The sequence below is a fragment of the Onychomys torridus genome, chromosome X, assembly GCF_903995425.1.
Source record: "Onychomys torridus chromosome X, mOncTor1.1, whole genome shotgun sequence".
NCBI classification, from domain to species: domain Eukaryota; kingdom Metazoa; phylum Chordata; class Mammalia; order Rodentia; family Cricetidae; genus Onychomys; species Onychomys torridus.
Window position 1 is genome coordinate 92721118 of NC_050466.1, and position 17278 is coordinate 92738395.

At 39.0% G+C, this 17278-nt stretch overlaps 1 protein-coding gene across 3 annotated transcripts in view; it reads right to left on the reverse strand.

The window, feature by feature from the left end:
- Positions 1 to 6906: 6906 nt before the first annotated feature.
- The window catches only part of Nexmif (neurite extension and migration factor), a 146121-nt gene continuing 135749 nt past the window's right edge, over positions 6907 to 17278 (reverse strand). For all 3 annotated transcript variants that reach the window (XM_036174414.1, XM_036174413.1, XM_036174415.1), the window contains 3 exons: positions 14181 to 14306; positions 9140 to 13508; positions 6907 to 8569 (listed from right to left, as the gene is read on the reverse strand). In XM_036174414.1, the coding sequence (XP_036030307.1) occupies positions 8476 to 8569; positions 9140 to 13508; positions 14181 to 14259 (4542 nt within the window). In that variant the 5' untranslated portion in view covers positions 14260 to 14306 and the 3' untranslated portion in view covers positions 6907 to 8475. The remainder of the gene's footprint in view (positions 8570 to 9139; positions 13509 to 14180; positions 14307 to 17278) is intronic.

Here is a 17278-nt window from a genome sequence, read left to right on the forward strand (position 1 = left end):
ATAAGTGAGGAAAGTGTTTTATGGGATTCGTGTTACAAATCTGTAAAACATCTGAAATTCTATCAAATTCTGAGTACATTAATTTTTGTGGATAAGACACACTGATATGATTAAATATCAAGATAGTTATAGCATGAAAGATTTAATGACTACATTTTCAAATGTGAAACTATTAAGACAGTACCACAATCACCTGCTATGGTTTAATTTGAATTCTCCAAAGGCTCATGTATTAAAGACTTGTTTGTTAGCTAATGGGCCTTTGAGAAGTCATTGGGTCATGACATTTCATCAGTGGATTCATCTATTAGTGAATTCATTCCATTACATTATTGGGAGGTTGTGGAAACTAGGAGGTAGAGGAAGTAGGTTACCAGGGGTGTGTACCCCAGAAGGATAAATTTTATCTTCAGATAGTTCTGTATTTCTTTTTCTTGGCTGCCATGAGGTGAGCAACATTGCTCTGCCATACCCTCTCCAACATGATATTCTGGAAAAAAAACAAAAACAAAAACAAAAGAAACCAAAAACAAAAAACCCACAATAATAGGAACACATGACCATGGACTGAAACTTCTGGAACTCTGGTTTCAGTCTTCCATGACACATGGTGAAGAGAAAAAAAAAAAAGACAATATAATGCATTTGAAATAGATTGCTTCATCATCTTTTGGTGCTGAAATCATCTCTGAACTAATAATGAATAGTTTAATTCTTCAATATTCTTATTTAGCAAATTAAAATTTCTGTGATTCTACAGAATTTCTAGGTATAAAAATCCAACTCTGAAACTCACTGAATTAAGACAATGATGAAATAGCTCAGGTAAAAAATCATTAAAGCAGCAGGGTGGTGGCAGCGCATGTCTTTAGTCTCAGCACTCAGGAGGCAGAGGCAGGCGGGTCTCTGTGAGTTCAAGGCCAGATTGGTCTACAGAGTTCCAGGGACAACCAGGGCTGTTATACAGAGAACCCCAGTCTCAAAAAAAAAACAAACCCAAACAAACCCCACAACCAAACAACAACAAAAAGACCATTAAAGCTTAAAGTAGTAGCAATGGAGCTAGAAAAGGTGCAAGGATTTAAGGTAACAAGATGGATGTGAGGTTAAAGGTAAAGAGTTGCTGACTTAGGTTACTAGGTGGATGGCAAGATTAATTCACTGTGATAAAGCACACTGAGATGGTAAAGAGATTATAAAATAATCTTGAATAATTTGGTCTGAGGATGTTGTAGAATGTTCAAGTAGATGGCCAGTTTATAACTGGAAATGTATATGCAGGATACTTAGGAGACATTTGTGGAAAATCAAAGGGTAGTTGAAATGATGAAGGTGGGTATATTCCAGTGAGAAGAGGGCCACTCTTTCCTACACATTCTTCAGCTTCTTTGAGCAGTGATATTCAAAACCAAGGAAGTGGTTATTGGCTTGGGTGCTCTACAATGACTTGTGGTTAGCCAGAGCTCTAGGCTCTGATGAGCAGTTCAAATGTGTGGGGACATAGAAGTAAAGACTAATTTCTTTTCTAGACACAGCAAGTACCAACATCCTGGGAATACTGTAGTGAGACATAGCTGGGAAGTCCTCATTAAAAGAACTAGGGACTGCGGCTGAAAAGTAGGATAATACGGAAACTGGTAGGGAATTATGGAAAATCTGACATTCTTGGGTACCAGGCAAATCAGCATTTATTACTTTCAACAAACAGATTTTACATTTTGAGAGGACTGTTTCTCTGCAGAATCCATCTGGATCACAAATGAAGGATACCATTTGTTTTAACATCTTTGAAGAAGGGACAAACTAGAAAATAATTCCCAAATTTTAGGGTCACAGAAAATTCTAGCCCAGTGCTTCTCAAACATTTCCATGTATACAATTCACTTAGGGATCTTGTTGAAATTCATATTCTGATTCTGCAGAATTGGCACAATAGCTTGTCATTCAGCATTCCTAACAAGTTCCCAAATGATAATTCTTTTGGTTTTATTCATAGTGTTAGTGGGTTTCAGTCCTGTAGCAACTTGACATTGATCAGTGTATTTATTCTCAAACAGGATACCAACTTTTTGTAATTCTTTTCTTTTTCTCTATGCTGCTTGTTTTAAAAGATAGCTTTACATATTGACCTATATACACGTGGGCTTTCATTTTGCCTATTTTTCCATTTTACTTGATCTGAAATTCATTTGTATTGTTTTATAACATTCTGGGATGGATTGCAAGAAAAACTGCTCTCTCACCAGAGATAGTTTGAGAAACACTGCTCTAGACATTGAAGAACTGTTTATTTAAGATATAAATTCAGTTAGGAATGTTTTCAATTCTGTTTACATATGATTCTAAAGCAGTATTTTAAACTTTTCTTTTATTTATTCCATAAACAATAACAAAACTCATCTAGGTAACATTATGACAGTTTCACCATACATCCAGTCACAAATATTTAAAACTTTTTCAACAAGAACAACAAAACCAGAGGTGTTACAAGAATAATTTACAAGAAATTCTATAAAACAGCAAGAAGCTCACAAATGTTCATTTTCTTTTGCACAAGATCACTACACTCTTTCACAACATATTTTCTGTTACAAAATTCCCAACAAAAGTGTATTTTCTTTGTATTGTGGTTTCTAAAACCAGAAACTTTGAAGTAAATATCCTTTCATTAGCACCCAGTGGTGCAGAAAAAGGAGAACTCTCACATACAGACACTTCACGGCACTTTTCTAAGAAAAATATACACTTACAAAATATGTTACAAATTGGCACACTTAAAAATATACAAGATTTTGTAGGCGTCTTAAGAGTGATCCTTAAGCTTTATACTTCAATGGACTCTACAGATTATTTATAAAGCTTAATTCTAAAAGAAAAAGGCAAATAATTTCCTAACTTTAAAGTTGCAGTGTCATATGTCAAACAGAAACAGGTTACATTCATAAAAAGGGCCTCTAAACACTTTTACTTTAAATTTTCTGAAATGCTTAAGGGGCTTGGGGAAGAAGAAAAACGGGGATAATCATTTTCTTTAGCACCATAAAGCATTTGACTTACTGACGAGGTGCATTCAGTTCTATGGAAACTAAGGACTAGTGAGTACATTCAAAACTCTGGAGGCAGCAAACTCCAGTCGGTGCTACAGCTATCCCAGTGGAGACTCTGAAGCGCTCTGCCTCCTGGGAGTGAAAACCAAAGGCCCCTTTTAGTTTCCATTCAAGCCTTTTCTTTTGTGCTGTAAAACCAGGCATCTCTCACAGAGGCAGAATGATTTCAGTATCTCCTTCCTTCCTTCCTTCCTACCTTCCTTCCTTCCTTCCTTCCTTCCTTCCTTCCTTCCTTCCTTCCTTTCCTCTTTCCTTTCCTTTCCTTCCCTTCCCTTTCCTTTCCCCTTTCCTTTCCTTTCCTCTTTCCTTTCCTTTCCTTTCCTTTCCTTTCCTTTCCTTTCCCCTTTCCTTTCCTTTCCTTTCCTTTCCTTTCCTTTCCTTTCCTCTTTCCTTTCCTTTTTCCTTTCCTCTCCTTTCCTTTCCTTCTTTCCTTTCCTCCATTCCTTTGTTTGTTCGTTCCTTCCCTTCCCCTTCCTTCCTTCCTTCTTTCCTCCCTCCCTCCCTCCCTCCTTCCTTCCCTCCCTCCCTCCCTCCTTCCCTCCCTCCCTTCCTTCCTCTTCCTCCTTCTTTCTTTAATTTTTAAAAAAGTTTTCAGACTGGGTCTCATACTATAGACCAGACTGGCCCGAAACTCTCAGCAATCCTCCTGCTTAGGATTACAGGCATGAACCACCATGCCAGGTAACCTTTCTTCATTTTCAATGGGCTGTCCTTGAGACTCAGAAAGCCCTGAGCTTGTTGGATAGACAGACATCCTTTCCATGTCATATGAGTGAGTGTTTCTTTAGTATTTATTTACTCAAACACTGATTTTGAAAAGCCTCATTCATTCCTTAAAACTCTGTACTAAGCACTCTCTTATAGTGTCCTGCCCCAGTGTTTTATCATTTAGCTATGATTCTCATACTAAGAGTACACCTCAAGTATCATGCAATGGGATCTCTGCTTCATGACTGTAGCTACTGTTGAGTGAAAATGTGCCTTAAAGGGTAGCCTGTGTAGCCATCAAAATAACCCCATGCTGGTTGAGGACTCTCAAGCTGATAATAGTGTATCCCAAATTAAACATCCCAACTATTTTTTTCTCCTTTACTTGGATCTTTGAGAAATCTATAAAATCCCTAGCCTACATTACGTTGACAAGATCTCTATTTGTCATGAAAATGTTTGATTTTGGTACTAAGCCTTCTAAATATAACTATTGGCTTAGTGAATTTTATGATTAGAAAACAAAACTCACATTAGTTTTATTTTATAAAAGGAGATATTTCTGTAATGATTGGCAGCATTAAAAAATCCCTAAATGAAAGTGAAAACTGTTTAAATTTGACAACTTTTCAGTAATACAGGAGAAAACAAACATTTCTAGTTCTAGCAACAGTTAGGACTAGTGTTCCATTTCCCTCTTCAGCATAGAAACTCAGCTCTAACTCTCTTCATCTCTCAGAACTGTTCTGAGAGAATATACATTGTGGATCTCCATTACACTAGTTCAGTTTGGTAAGAGCAAGCTTGGCTAAGAGGTCCTTGGCTATATTTTTCTCCTTTATGGAGTCAACACTAATCCAAACCCACTAAAATGGAAATTCACAAGAACTGCAAGACCTCACGTGAAATAACACAGGATGAGAGCTGATTTCAGCACTTGAAGCATCTTTTATGCTTCTCTCTTACACACACACACACACACACACACACACACACACCCTCCTTTGTGTTCCCCACCCCCCAACGATTCTTCCCAGCAAAGAAAAGAGTCAGAGAAGGTGAAAATGTTGTCACCAAAGCCCACCTAGCACCAAGGACTTCAGAGAGATGGCTAAAGGAGTGATGGAGAAAGTAGTGCAGGAAGTTTGAAAAGATTTAGGAAAAGATAAGGCCTTAACACACAATTGCACAGAGCAGCAAGAAGTCAGAAGGGAAAGCTGTGAGGAAGCAGCATATGTGAAGAGGCAGAGAGGGTGGTCACAGGTTCAAGCTAGTTCTTCTAGTCCCAACACAACCCTCACAGTTTTAAAGACCCTTAGCTAGGCCGTTGCATCTGTGCCCTTGTTCCATGTAGTACAGCACCTAACCACAATAGGAGATTGGACCTGTTCTTATGCATTTTCAAGAGAAAGCAGTTTCTAACTTTTCTCAATTGCGTGTGTGTGTGTGTGTGTGTGTGTGTGTGTGTGTGTGTGTGTGTGTGTTGAGTGACTAAGACTGGGAAGGTAGCCCTCTAAACTTCCAGAAGCAAGCCTCTAGCTGAAGTTCCTAGACTATCAGTTTGGGAGACTGAATATAATACTACACAAGAAGAAAAATTCTAAGACTGATGGAAGTTAAGGGAGAAGAATAATGGAGGATATAATTTCCAGGAAAGTAAAGATTAAAGGAGACTCTATTGAGGAGGCATTAATAGGAAGCAGCTTCTCAGAAGGGAAAGGTTAAAAGAGAGTAGTCAGAAATTTCAGATCAAGGCAAATCCAGGAGTTTTGACTTGAAGAAATCAGTGATAGGGTAAAACACTATTTTCATACACTGGTCCTCACTCCACTAAGGCAGTTGGTTGAATAAGAGATCTTCAGTAAGTTTGGCCGACTATGTTGTGACAGAAAGAAAAAGAATTCTGAGAGCAGAGACAGGACCAACAGAATGCTAAGTGCTCAGCAATGCAGAGAATAGTATAATGAAGCTAAAAAGCATCTCTGCCTTGGCCTATTGCTCACTTCTCAAATTCACTTTCTTGTTATGTTTCAGTACAAAATGACTGGTTACAAGTCACTAGTTTATATGTTAAAACATACAATGCACGGCAGGCAGATAAGAAGGTGCTTGAAAATGGCAGTTCTCTTTGGAGAAAGATATGAACCATGCCCTAAAATTGGCCCTTGGTGGGCTCCATAGGAGCAACTGAAAGAGTATCCACTCCAAAGGACTGATCATGAAGTTCTGACGAGGAAATTGTTTCCAAGAGTTTCAAGCTATCCTACCCCATTCTTACCCCACTCTCCAAAGCTGAACATCATGATGCTTTAAAAAAAATCTGGGACAACTGCTCCCATATTTACTTTTATAAAAACACATTATACTCATAGAACATTTTCTTTATTTCTTTTTAAATTTCACTTTTTGGTTACATAAAAAGCACTCCATTCCTTTAAGCCAGCAAGATGACTTCGAGGTATGGAGTTTTGGGGATCACAATACAGGCTGAGTTGGTGATTCCAAGCAAAAATTTAGCTGCAAAACAGGACAAACAAAAACCAAAACCAAACAAAGACCAGTTCCTAGGAAATAGCCATAGCATTTAGCAAACAGCTAGCTATCAGAGTATCAAGAAACAGAAGAAAGTGTTCTAGTTTGATTATTCTCTCTTTTGGATGGCCGCTGTAGGGCAGGAGACTTGTTTCATCTGGTGCCTTTCTACTAAGTAATTTTCCAGGGCCCACTGAACAGTGTCAAAGCCCGGGAGTGTGCCTGAACTACCCTCACAGACTTCTCCTCACCCACTCATCCCCACAGACAAAAGAGACTGATGCTATGAACACACACACTCTAGATCATGGGCTTCTTCATCTTACTACCTAGCTGTCAGTAGTAGAGTAAGCTGGTGAAAGGAATCATGGACTGGGAAATGTGTATATTTATATACATAATAAGCTCCCTTCCATTTCTCTCTGACTACTTGAAAACGTTGCTTCTCTGTTTGTGAATATATTTATGTGTCAATGACTAGGTAGGTTGTTCATATTTTATTCAAAAAATTCTTTTGAAACATCTTCCCTGTTTTGTTAAGTTCCCCTTTCCCCACCCACTTATCCTCCTCCCTCCCACCCCAGCCTCTATATTCACAAGTTAATAGGTTAGTAACAATATTAGTAAGAATAGTACAACAACAACAACCAACAACATTAATAATCTTAATCCCCTATATTGGTATAGCACTTTATGATCTACAAAGCGCTTTCACATCCATTTTCTCATCTGTGCCACAATGCATCAGTCATCAGGCACATAGGCCTTTAACTGTGCAAGGAAAAGAGATCAAATGTTAGAAGTCAAGTGGTGAATAAAGGGGAAGAAAAGGCTAGAAGTGAGGAATGCTGGAACTGTGAAAAAGTGTCTTTTAAATGTAGTGGAAGGGAGGGCTGAACCAAAAATGTGACTTTAAAAATGATTAATACTTGAGATTTATGTTTATTGTATGGTATCAAAGAGTAGTCATCCTCAGACTATGTATAGATGGCCTAAATTAGTTGTTTCCACACATTGTTCAGCTTACCTGATAGTATATGAATTTAATCATAGGAAGGAAAATTTTGTCAATCTGAGATGCCATTTTGAAAAATGACATTGGCATTGCAAGATTAACATTTAAAGAACACTAAAGCCATGTTGTGAGTGCACTTTTGACAAAACTGGAATAAAACATTTAGGAAACTACTTAAATAAAAGCAATCTATGTATTTCATTTATTATTAGTGTCAATTTTATAGCTATTTTATAATTTATCCCAGGCTATTATAAAATATATAAAACTGAGATATAAAGTATCAGCAATATAACTTTGTACTTTAAATTACTTTCCGTTACAGATTTTGCTTTGGAAAACAAACTTTCAAAGCAGCTGTTTTATTTCCTTGTACAAGGTTCTGTAAATGTGCATACTCTGTCCCTGATGGACTTAGCTGTTGTGACCTTCAAGCTTTTCCAACATTTTAATCCTTAGTCAATGGAACGAACAAATCTTTATTGTGCCTTGTTTAACTGTCTATGTTTCCACACAGGATAATAGAGTTTAAAACATTAAAGAATGTATGTGTATATGTGTGTATGTATGTAAACACACATGCATATTGCATACACGTGTGAGTGTGTATATATATATTTAATAATCACTGATGAGCTTTAAACTGATGATGGGGTAAATGTGTGAGATGAGGTAAGAAAATTTGGCACAATTCAAACATTTTCCTTTGTTTTGGTAAATTTTATAACACAACATATTTTTCCACTGTGATCTACAGGTGCTATCCACAAAAGTGGGGGTGGTTAATAGCAAGAATCACTGGAATGTTTCTAGTAAATTAACAGGGACAAGTCCCCCCAAATACTCACAACCAAATGTTGATATAGAAGTAAAACTATATACAGTACAGTTACTTATTTGTAGTTTGGCACAATGTTTTCCATTTTTTCCTTGTGGGCAAACAGTGCATAAACTACTTGTGCAACTGTATGACTTTTAAAGTCTTTTACACAGAACATCAGATTAAAGTTTGATTTCAAAGACTTATTCCCACAATTTAATTTTTTTCTTTAAGCACTGACAGGTCAACATACATACCACAAAGCTTATTTTGAAAGAAATAAAACACAAACATCAAATGTCTTTCTGGAAAATGTGAGTCTCTTCTTCAAACACAGGTAAAACCCCAAATGCTGTTTCTGCTTTTAGGAGATCATAGTTGGAATCCCTGCAGAAAAATCAAAGAATTTATACCATCTTAGCAAGTTTTAGTGTATGTCCCACAAAGGGATCACACCATGTAAATATTTTGACACCATACTAGATGGTGTATGATGCAGAAAGATAGAGAAAGCACTCCTAATTGCCATGTGTTGACAACTAATGCTCTTGTTTAATGATCTTGGCTTTTTGTCTAGTTGACTTTTTGATTATATTGTTCAGATTCTGTCTTTATTGCAAAGCCCTTCCATTCCAAAAATCATTCAAGAGCATATTTTAGTTCTATTTTCTTAATAAGCAAAATTTAACGCAGACTAGGAGAAAAACGTAGCCTTGGTTAGAGCTTATCCCTAGCCAAGCCACAACAAAATTACCCGATATTTTGAGTGGCTTAAAAGGCACAGGGATATCCATGCACTTTTTTCTTTTATTTTTAATTTGAAAAAGGAAGAGAATGGGAAAGAGTCTCTCATGCAAACTTCTGCTTTCAAGAGGGAAAAATGAGGAACTCTAGGCTCAGCAGGTAGTAGGAAAGCCAAGGGCGCATCTCATCTCAGCCATTTTGGTGCAGTATTACCTCAGTTTTTCAAAAGAAGCTGTCCCAGCCTCATCCTTGTGGATCTGTTCTCGTTCCACACGCTTTCCCTTATATTTCTCATCTCGCAGGGTCTTGGAGCTGGATTTGTGACGATATAATTTTTTGTGTGTTGGTCCATTACTGCCTAAAGTGCTCATGTTACTGTACTTTTTATCAAAGAAGGCAGATTGAGAGTCCTCATTATAACCAGGCATGTCTGCACGACCAGGATCAGCAATTGCTCCTTTCCCATTGCTTTTGCTCACACTTTTGATTGACCTGTGATTCTTAGTAGCTCCTGATGACCCATTATTAACCTTTTTCTTAGATTCTTGTGGTGTCCCAGCGAGTATTTTGAGGGTTTTTAATTTTAGGCTATTGGAATCAGGGGAGTAGAATGTGGTGGACTCCCCTTGGTGCTCCATGGGTTCCCAAAGGGGCTCTATGGAGGCCATCATGAATCTCTGCACATCTGCCATACCAGAGGCAATGTTGGACAAGATATAGGAAGGCTCTTGAAATTCCCGTTGGTCATCATCCAGAAGGTTGTTGGTATTAGTGACTACACTCATGTCATTCCAGCCTGGTCTGCTTTCCTTTCCCAAAGCCCAGTCTCCAGAAAGTCCCTTCTGACTTGGCATCTTCACAGGGGCAACAGGACCACCATGTTGAATACATTCAGTCAGCATCTTTCCACTAGAGGATATACTGTTGGGCTGGCCCCCACTACGGCCAATCCCAATCTGCATTTTCTCTCCATTGACAGCAGCCACGTATTTCCCTTTCTTTGCTGATTTAGGAACCTGGCGGGAGGTTTTGCTAGGTGTCTTTTCAACCCCTTTGTTGCTGGATTTTGGGGACTTTTTCCTGGTGTTTTTCTGAGAAGAACTTTGGCTCACAGCCCCACTCTTGCCAGGTGAAATTTTCTTTCTTGATTTTGACACTTTGTTGTTGGTACTAATTTGCCCAGCTGACTCATCAAATGTTGACAGGCAAGGGTTTTTTTGGAGCAGGCCAACAGAGTCCTCATCATTGAACATATGGAACTGAAACTGATGGTTATTTAATGTAAAGCCATCATCTGCTTGGACCTGTTGTGAAAGGGTACTACAGTCCCACTTGATTTTCTCCATGCTGCCCAATGATCCTGGGACACCCTCTTGGAATCCTTTCATTGTTTTGATACTCTCACATCTGGTACTCTGAGGAGAAAGACTGGGTGTGTCCGGTGGAGACATTTCTGAGAGGGAAGAGTGGCGGAACTTGTCAGGAGTGAAGTTGGAGATATCGAGGAGGTCAGTGGACTCCTTAAGTGGTGCTATCTCATCAATGCTCTGCTGGATCACCAGTTTGGGGCTGCAGTGGGCCAAGAAGTCATCGGTGATATCATCATCACCATCCTTTTCACAGGATTTCAAGCTTAAGGAACAATAATTGCTTGAACTGACAGAAAGGGGAGTCATGGAATCAAAGCTAAAGAGCCGGCCGTCATCATCTGCACTGACTGGAGCCTGCTGGAAAGGAAAGCATATCTCTCCATTATTAAAGTGACACAATTGATAAGAGTCATCAGATGGGAGATGGGTGTCCTGCACACAGGCATAAAGAACCTTGTTGCAACCACTACCACCACTACTGAGGCAGACAGGACTGTATGTTATAGTTGTGAGGTTATTCTCCATGGAGACTACTTGGGAGGCTTCGAATTCACTGGATTGGTTTGTGGCTATCTCCCTTGAGACTTCAGTCATGAACTCCTGGGGGTCAGATGTAGCCTTGTTGGACCACATACTTCCATAGTTGCTTGCTTCCAGTTTGAAGTTATGAGACGATGGTTGCAGCTCAGACTCAGAAGATGAGGGCAGCACACAGTCCTGAGCAGACTGGAGAGGGACAAATGATTTTTCTGTTTGAGTAAGGCTGCCTTCATTTTGCTCTGGAGAATGGTTGGTGAAGTATGAGATGCTAGAATTATTTGACAAGTCAGAAGCATCTAACAGTGTTTGTAAATACCCTCCAGGGATAACAGGTATATTCGTGGCAACATTAGCAGAAGATAAAGGCATTTCAGAAGAGCAGGTGGTTGGCAAGAAAGTGGAATTCTTAACAACCTTTGTCTCGTGAAATTCAGACAGATGGGAATTGTTTGAGGTTCCAGGAATGACTTCATTTTTTAAATTCGCCTTGGAGGGTTGGTCTTCTAAGACAGGGCTCATTTGAGCTGGTTTGTTCTCTTGTCCAGTTTTTATTTTTTTGGATTTTAATCTAGCTTCACTTTTAAATTTAATTTTGTTGAGCACTTTCCTCTCTGGCCCCTTAAACTCTGTGTCTTGGGTTTTGACTTTCACTGAGTCAGGGACTATGATGCCACGTAAATGTGATCCACTGGTGCAGCTTGAAGCAGCAAGAGGTGCTGACTTTGATGTACATTTTAAGCCACCTTCTTCTTTGCGATTACTAGCTTGTCTCTGATCACTGCAGAGTGGCACCTGCTTACTGCTTGCTGAAGTTTCCATCGATTGGATCCTTTGAATCCTGTGTCTATTGCCAAGCTTAGATTTTCGTTTACGAGCAGGTGGCAGGAATGACACCTCAAAGCTACCTGGCTCAAAACTTGGCTTTTGGCATAAGGGCGTTTTGATGGAGTCTGTGTTGCTGTTTCTCGGCTTTTTCTTCTTTTGCCAAAAGCCCTTCAAAGGTGATAACTTGGCATACTTACTGAGCTGGTTCTCACTCAGATTTACTGTTGTCTCACTGGCATCTACCTTACTAAGCTTCACCAGCATGTTCTTCTCACCTTTAAAGCGATTGATAATGATATATTTGATAATAACAGGAGGCTCCTTACGGGTTACTTTTCTTCTCTTCTTGGGACACCATTCATCATCATCTTCTTCTTTGGAACCACCTGGAGGCCATTCCTTCCTCTCATTTACTTTTTCCCCTTCTAGTGAGTCAACATCATATAGATAATCTTCGCTGTATCTGACTTTTCTCTTGGCTCTCAGCCCATAGTTCTGCTGGGAGGATGAGCTTCCAGAATTAGTGTCCCGAGCCATATAGCGGCTACAGTCTTTGATCTCCCCCATGGCGTCATATGAGACCTCAATGAAGGAACTGTCATCACTGAAATTCCCTGATGTTTCCAGGGAATTAGTAAGATGGTCCGGCTTTAGGTTCTTAAATTGCTCTACCTCAAGCCCACTACATGGTTTATTATTTAATTCAGGCTTTTCTTCATTATCTTTTTCATCTTTTTTCTCTACACTTTTGTCTTCATGTATTTCCTCTTTGCCTTTCTTCTTGTCCAAGTTTTTATCTTCCTCTCCCCAGATGATGCTCACATCAGGGACCTTGAATTGAGAAAGATCACTGCTCTGCTTGAGGATTCCACTCTTAGATTCCCTCTTGGGACATGTAGTAAAGACACTGGGGAAAAAATTGAATTGGGCATCTTCCTGCATCAGAAGGGTGGTCTTGTCTCGAACATTGTCCTGAAAGGACTCATATCGAATTTTGAGGGAGCAGACATCACTGCCTAGTGTTGACTCATCATCATCAAACATATAGTTATCCACATCTTCTTCAGAGAAAAGGTTAACAGATAGTTCATTCTTGGAACAGAGGTCAAGTAGTTCAATCTTACTCTCACTAATAAAAGTCTCAAAGTAACCCCAATCCTGATTGGAATTTGCCAGTAAAGCTTCTTCGGTATTGCACTTATCTAATAGTAATGCCTCATAATAACTTTTCTGAGTTGGATCTTCCAAGTCAATGTCAGGTTTTTCAGTTTCTCGTCTATCTCCTGCCCTTGATTTATGCAGAGGGAAGCCTAATAGCTGGTCTGAAAGCAGCTGCTCTCCATATTTTATATTTTCCCCAGCATTAATGCATTGAATCCCTATATCAGAGACTGCACAAGTTTCATAATCTCTATTTAGATCACTGACTTTCAGACTGATCCCTGGTTCAGGGTCTACTGCTTCTTTTGATTCCATGAAGCAACCTAAACAAGTCCGGCTTGGCTGCATGAGGCAGTCTCCATTCAGAGCTGACATGCCTGCAGGCTCCATTATAGCAAATGGAGCTTTCTCACACTCACTGGGCAGTGACCATGTATTTAGGCCTTTTGCAACTCCAGATGTGAGGGAGATGGCATTCACAGAAGCACTATTAGCAGAATGATCAGGTGCTTCGATCAGGCCCAAAGGAGATGGAGGACTCTGCACACATGGCTTCTTAGATGGTAGAGGCAGAAGACCCCTAGGAAACATCGAGGGCTCTTTTTGTGCCACTGGGATAGGTTGGATTGGTGTAGTAGCTTCTAGAGCTGCAAATGACTTCATTGCCACATCCTGGTCCTCTGAGTCTAGAAAAAAGGTGAAAAGGCAGGAATAAAGGTAAGGGTCTTAGATAAGACTCATCAACTCTCTTTCCCTGGTCAGTTTCTAATGCTTGGATATCATAGCCTCTTTTTCTCTAGCTTTATGAATTACCACCTAAACACTAGTAAAACAACTCTGATTTAATACTGAACATTCATACAAGTGACAAATAACCATTTTTAGGCTCAGATTTTTCTTCAGGAAAAGATAGATAGAGCCCCCTCAGAAATGATGGAAGAACTGGACTGATGGATCAATTGGAAAGTCAAAGCTTTCAGAGAGGAAACTGCATAGGGTGCTGTTCATGGTTTCAGCTATGAGACACATACCCGTTCTTGAAAACTTACGTTAGAGAAGTTCCTAGTAGGTCTACAAAAGTTTCACATCATACTTGTAATTTACTAGTAATTTTGAGGAACATCATTTAGCAGATGGATTTGACAGAGCAAGGTGATTTATCTGAGAACTCTCAGGGATTCTTCTAGTTCAGTTAAAGATTTGGTAGAATAAAGTTTAGATTTACATCAACTTTAGATATATTTTGGATTCAACCTGTCTCAAGTTTCTGTATACTGAAAATCCACATGAATTTAAAAGACTACCAGGAAAGATAATACATACAAGTATACATTAAGTATACAAGTAAACTCTCTTACCATTTTCTTTGACCCCATTAATCAGACTGTTTTCTCCATTGGCTGAGGCAGCAATAGCTTTATCTTGTTGGTTATCCATGAATGTAGCCTCTTACTGTTTCATCCCAATTTCAAATGCCGTCCAACCTGCATATTTCAAATATACAATGTTAGTCATTCAGTTTTTGTGTTTTACATGTTATTTCAGTTATAGGGTTTTAAAAACACTCACTGGGATCTGTTTTCTAGACTGGCTTCATCACTTCTGCTGGTTTTGGTTTATAGTTCACATCTACTATATAAGGTACTTATATTTCCTATCAACAACTATGCTATTCAAAACCCAAACTGGAGGAAGCAGGGAAGTGTACAAAATCAGCCTAACTATGGCAGCCCAATTAGAAAATATGCAAAGTAAAGTCTAGGATAACTTTCAATAATGTGTATATATGTGCAAGTTAGTTTTGTTTACTTTGTTTCTACTTTGATGGCCACAAGCTCTTTAAAGACAAACCAATTCACATATATTATTCATATATATCATACTTAATTTCTTTTTATTATTAAGATATAATCACATCATTTTCCTACATCCCCTTTCCTTCCTCCACCTCCTACCATGTCTCTCTCCTTGCTTCACTCCCTCTCTAATTCCTGGTCCCATTTTTTGATATATGTATATCTATATATCTATATCTGCATCTATATTCATATCTATAGCTATATATCACACTTATTTTCTCTATGTCTTAAACTTTGATTTCTAAAGCTGAAAGGGATAGAGAAGTCCTTAGTTTCTTGATTTATATTATTTCAATGGAATTTTGATAGCCATTCCTCTACTCTAAAAACATCAAGATTTTTAAAATGTGACTGTAAGTAAGATCAAGATTTTATGAAAAGGTTTCAGCCTTGTGTGGTGCTTTAAAGACATAGTACAAACATCTATAGCTCTTCATTTTTGTCCACTTACTTGGGTATTAGGTATATTGAAAATGATAGATGAGTCTACTTGAGATAGAGGTGACCATCATGTGCCACTCCATAAATCCCTACTCATTTCAGCTAACCTCTACCCCTAAACATTCTTCCCAATCAAGTTTTCATCCCTTTATTTAAAAGCACACACTAAGGCCATATGCCATCACATGCCTGTAATATCAGCTCTCAGTAGCAGAGACAAGTTAGAGGTCAGCCTGGTCAACATAGTGAGACCTTGACTCAAAAACAAAGCAAAATAAAACAGGGCCTGCTGAGGTCCTCTGGGACATTCCTTCCATGAGACACCAGGTATGCCCACTACTTCTAACCCCATGGACCTGCCTGGCTGACTCTGGTACCCACCAGGTAGACCCACTCGTTCTCTTCCAACAGATCTGTCCTGCTGCCCCAGGACTTCCTTTACCCTTGTAGTCAGGTAGGCCTATTGTTCTCCACTCCATAGGCTATGTGTCTACTCTGGGAACTCCCTTTCTTCTATAACCAGTTGACTCTGCTCCTTCCCATCCTATAGCTTCAACCAGCTCCTTTGTAACATCCTTTCCCTATCTTCCCAGGTAGTCCCTTCTCCTTCCAATTCTATGGAGTATCCTTTCCTCTGAGACTGGGTAGATTTCACTCTGTTTAACTTCATGGGGCTTCCTGCTCTTCTGGGATCTTGCTTCCACACACTTCCAGGCCAACTAGCTCCTCCAGGATCTTCCATCCTCATACTTCAGACTAGGACCACTACTTCCAACCCTATAAATTGCTCCTCCAGTGCTTTCCAGAATTTGTAGGTAAGTCTTACCCCTCTATATGACATAGACCTCCTGACTACACACCTAGCTTTCTGAGATCTCTTGCCCTCAACCACAGGTTGTCCAGAGCAACAGATGGGGAGAGCCACACCAGAAGGTTGCAGAGGAGAGGACCAGCAAGGGTTATACTGACCATTGATGGTGTCTGTTTACAGAGACAAAAATGGACTCTCAAAAGGGGACTAGTGATAGAGCCCTCAGCCCCAATACCAGTACCACAAAACAAAACACCTCAATCTTCTATAGCTTAATTCTCTCATGGATGTTGTATATGCCCACACTGAAACAAGAAAGGTGATTTGAAGAAAAAAAGGATTCAACTAACACACTACTTCAGGTGCACAAATTCTAGTACAGAAACAAAAGTGACAAAACAGAACATGTCCCCTGAGGTGGTTTGAATGAGAATGGCCCCTGTAGGCTCAGATATTTGAGAATTTAGTCCCCAGTTAGTGGGCTATTTGGATAGGTTTCAGGAGGTGTCACCTTGTTGGGGGGACTCACTGGAGACATGCTTTGAGATTTTTTAATCTACTCTTGCTTGCAGTTCAAAAATGTAAGCTCTCAGCTTCCAGCTCCAGCCACCACGCTTGCTTGCTGTCACAATTCCCCTCTGGGACCATAAGCCAAATAAGCTTTTCCATCTATAAGTTTCCTTGGTCATGGCATTTTATCACATCAATAGAAAATTAGTAAATATACCACCCTGTCCCCAAACCATTACCAATCTCATAGCAATGAACCCTAGTGAAAATGAGTGAGATCTTCATGACTAAGAATTCAAAAGAATGATTATAACTGTGTTCAAACAACTCAAGAGGATTGGTATATATTCCAAGGGAACCAAACTGAACCAGAGCTGAATGAAAATGTGGAAGTCAATTCAAGATATGAAAATATAATTTAATAAACAGAAAGAATTGTTAAATAAAGCCCAAACTGAAATGATTCTGGCAATGTAAAACTTAGTAAGTCAAATAAAAATCCCACTGGAAATCATTACTGACAGAATTGATCATGTGGAAAACAGTGTTGGGACTGGAAGATAAAGAGGAATTGTATCACTCAGTGAAGGTCTTGAGAATTAAAAACAAACAAACAAAACACAGGGGAGCTTTGAAATACCATGAAAATATCTAATATTTGAATTATGAGTATAAATGAAATATACCACAGTGAATGCATGGTGAATATTTTTAATATAATGATAGAAGAAAATTTCCTAAACCTAGAGAAAGGGATGTCAAGCCAGGTACAAGGGATCTATAGTACACCAAATAGACATAGCTAGAAAAGAAAATCCTCAAGACATTGTTAATG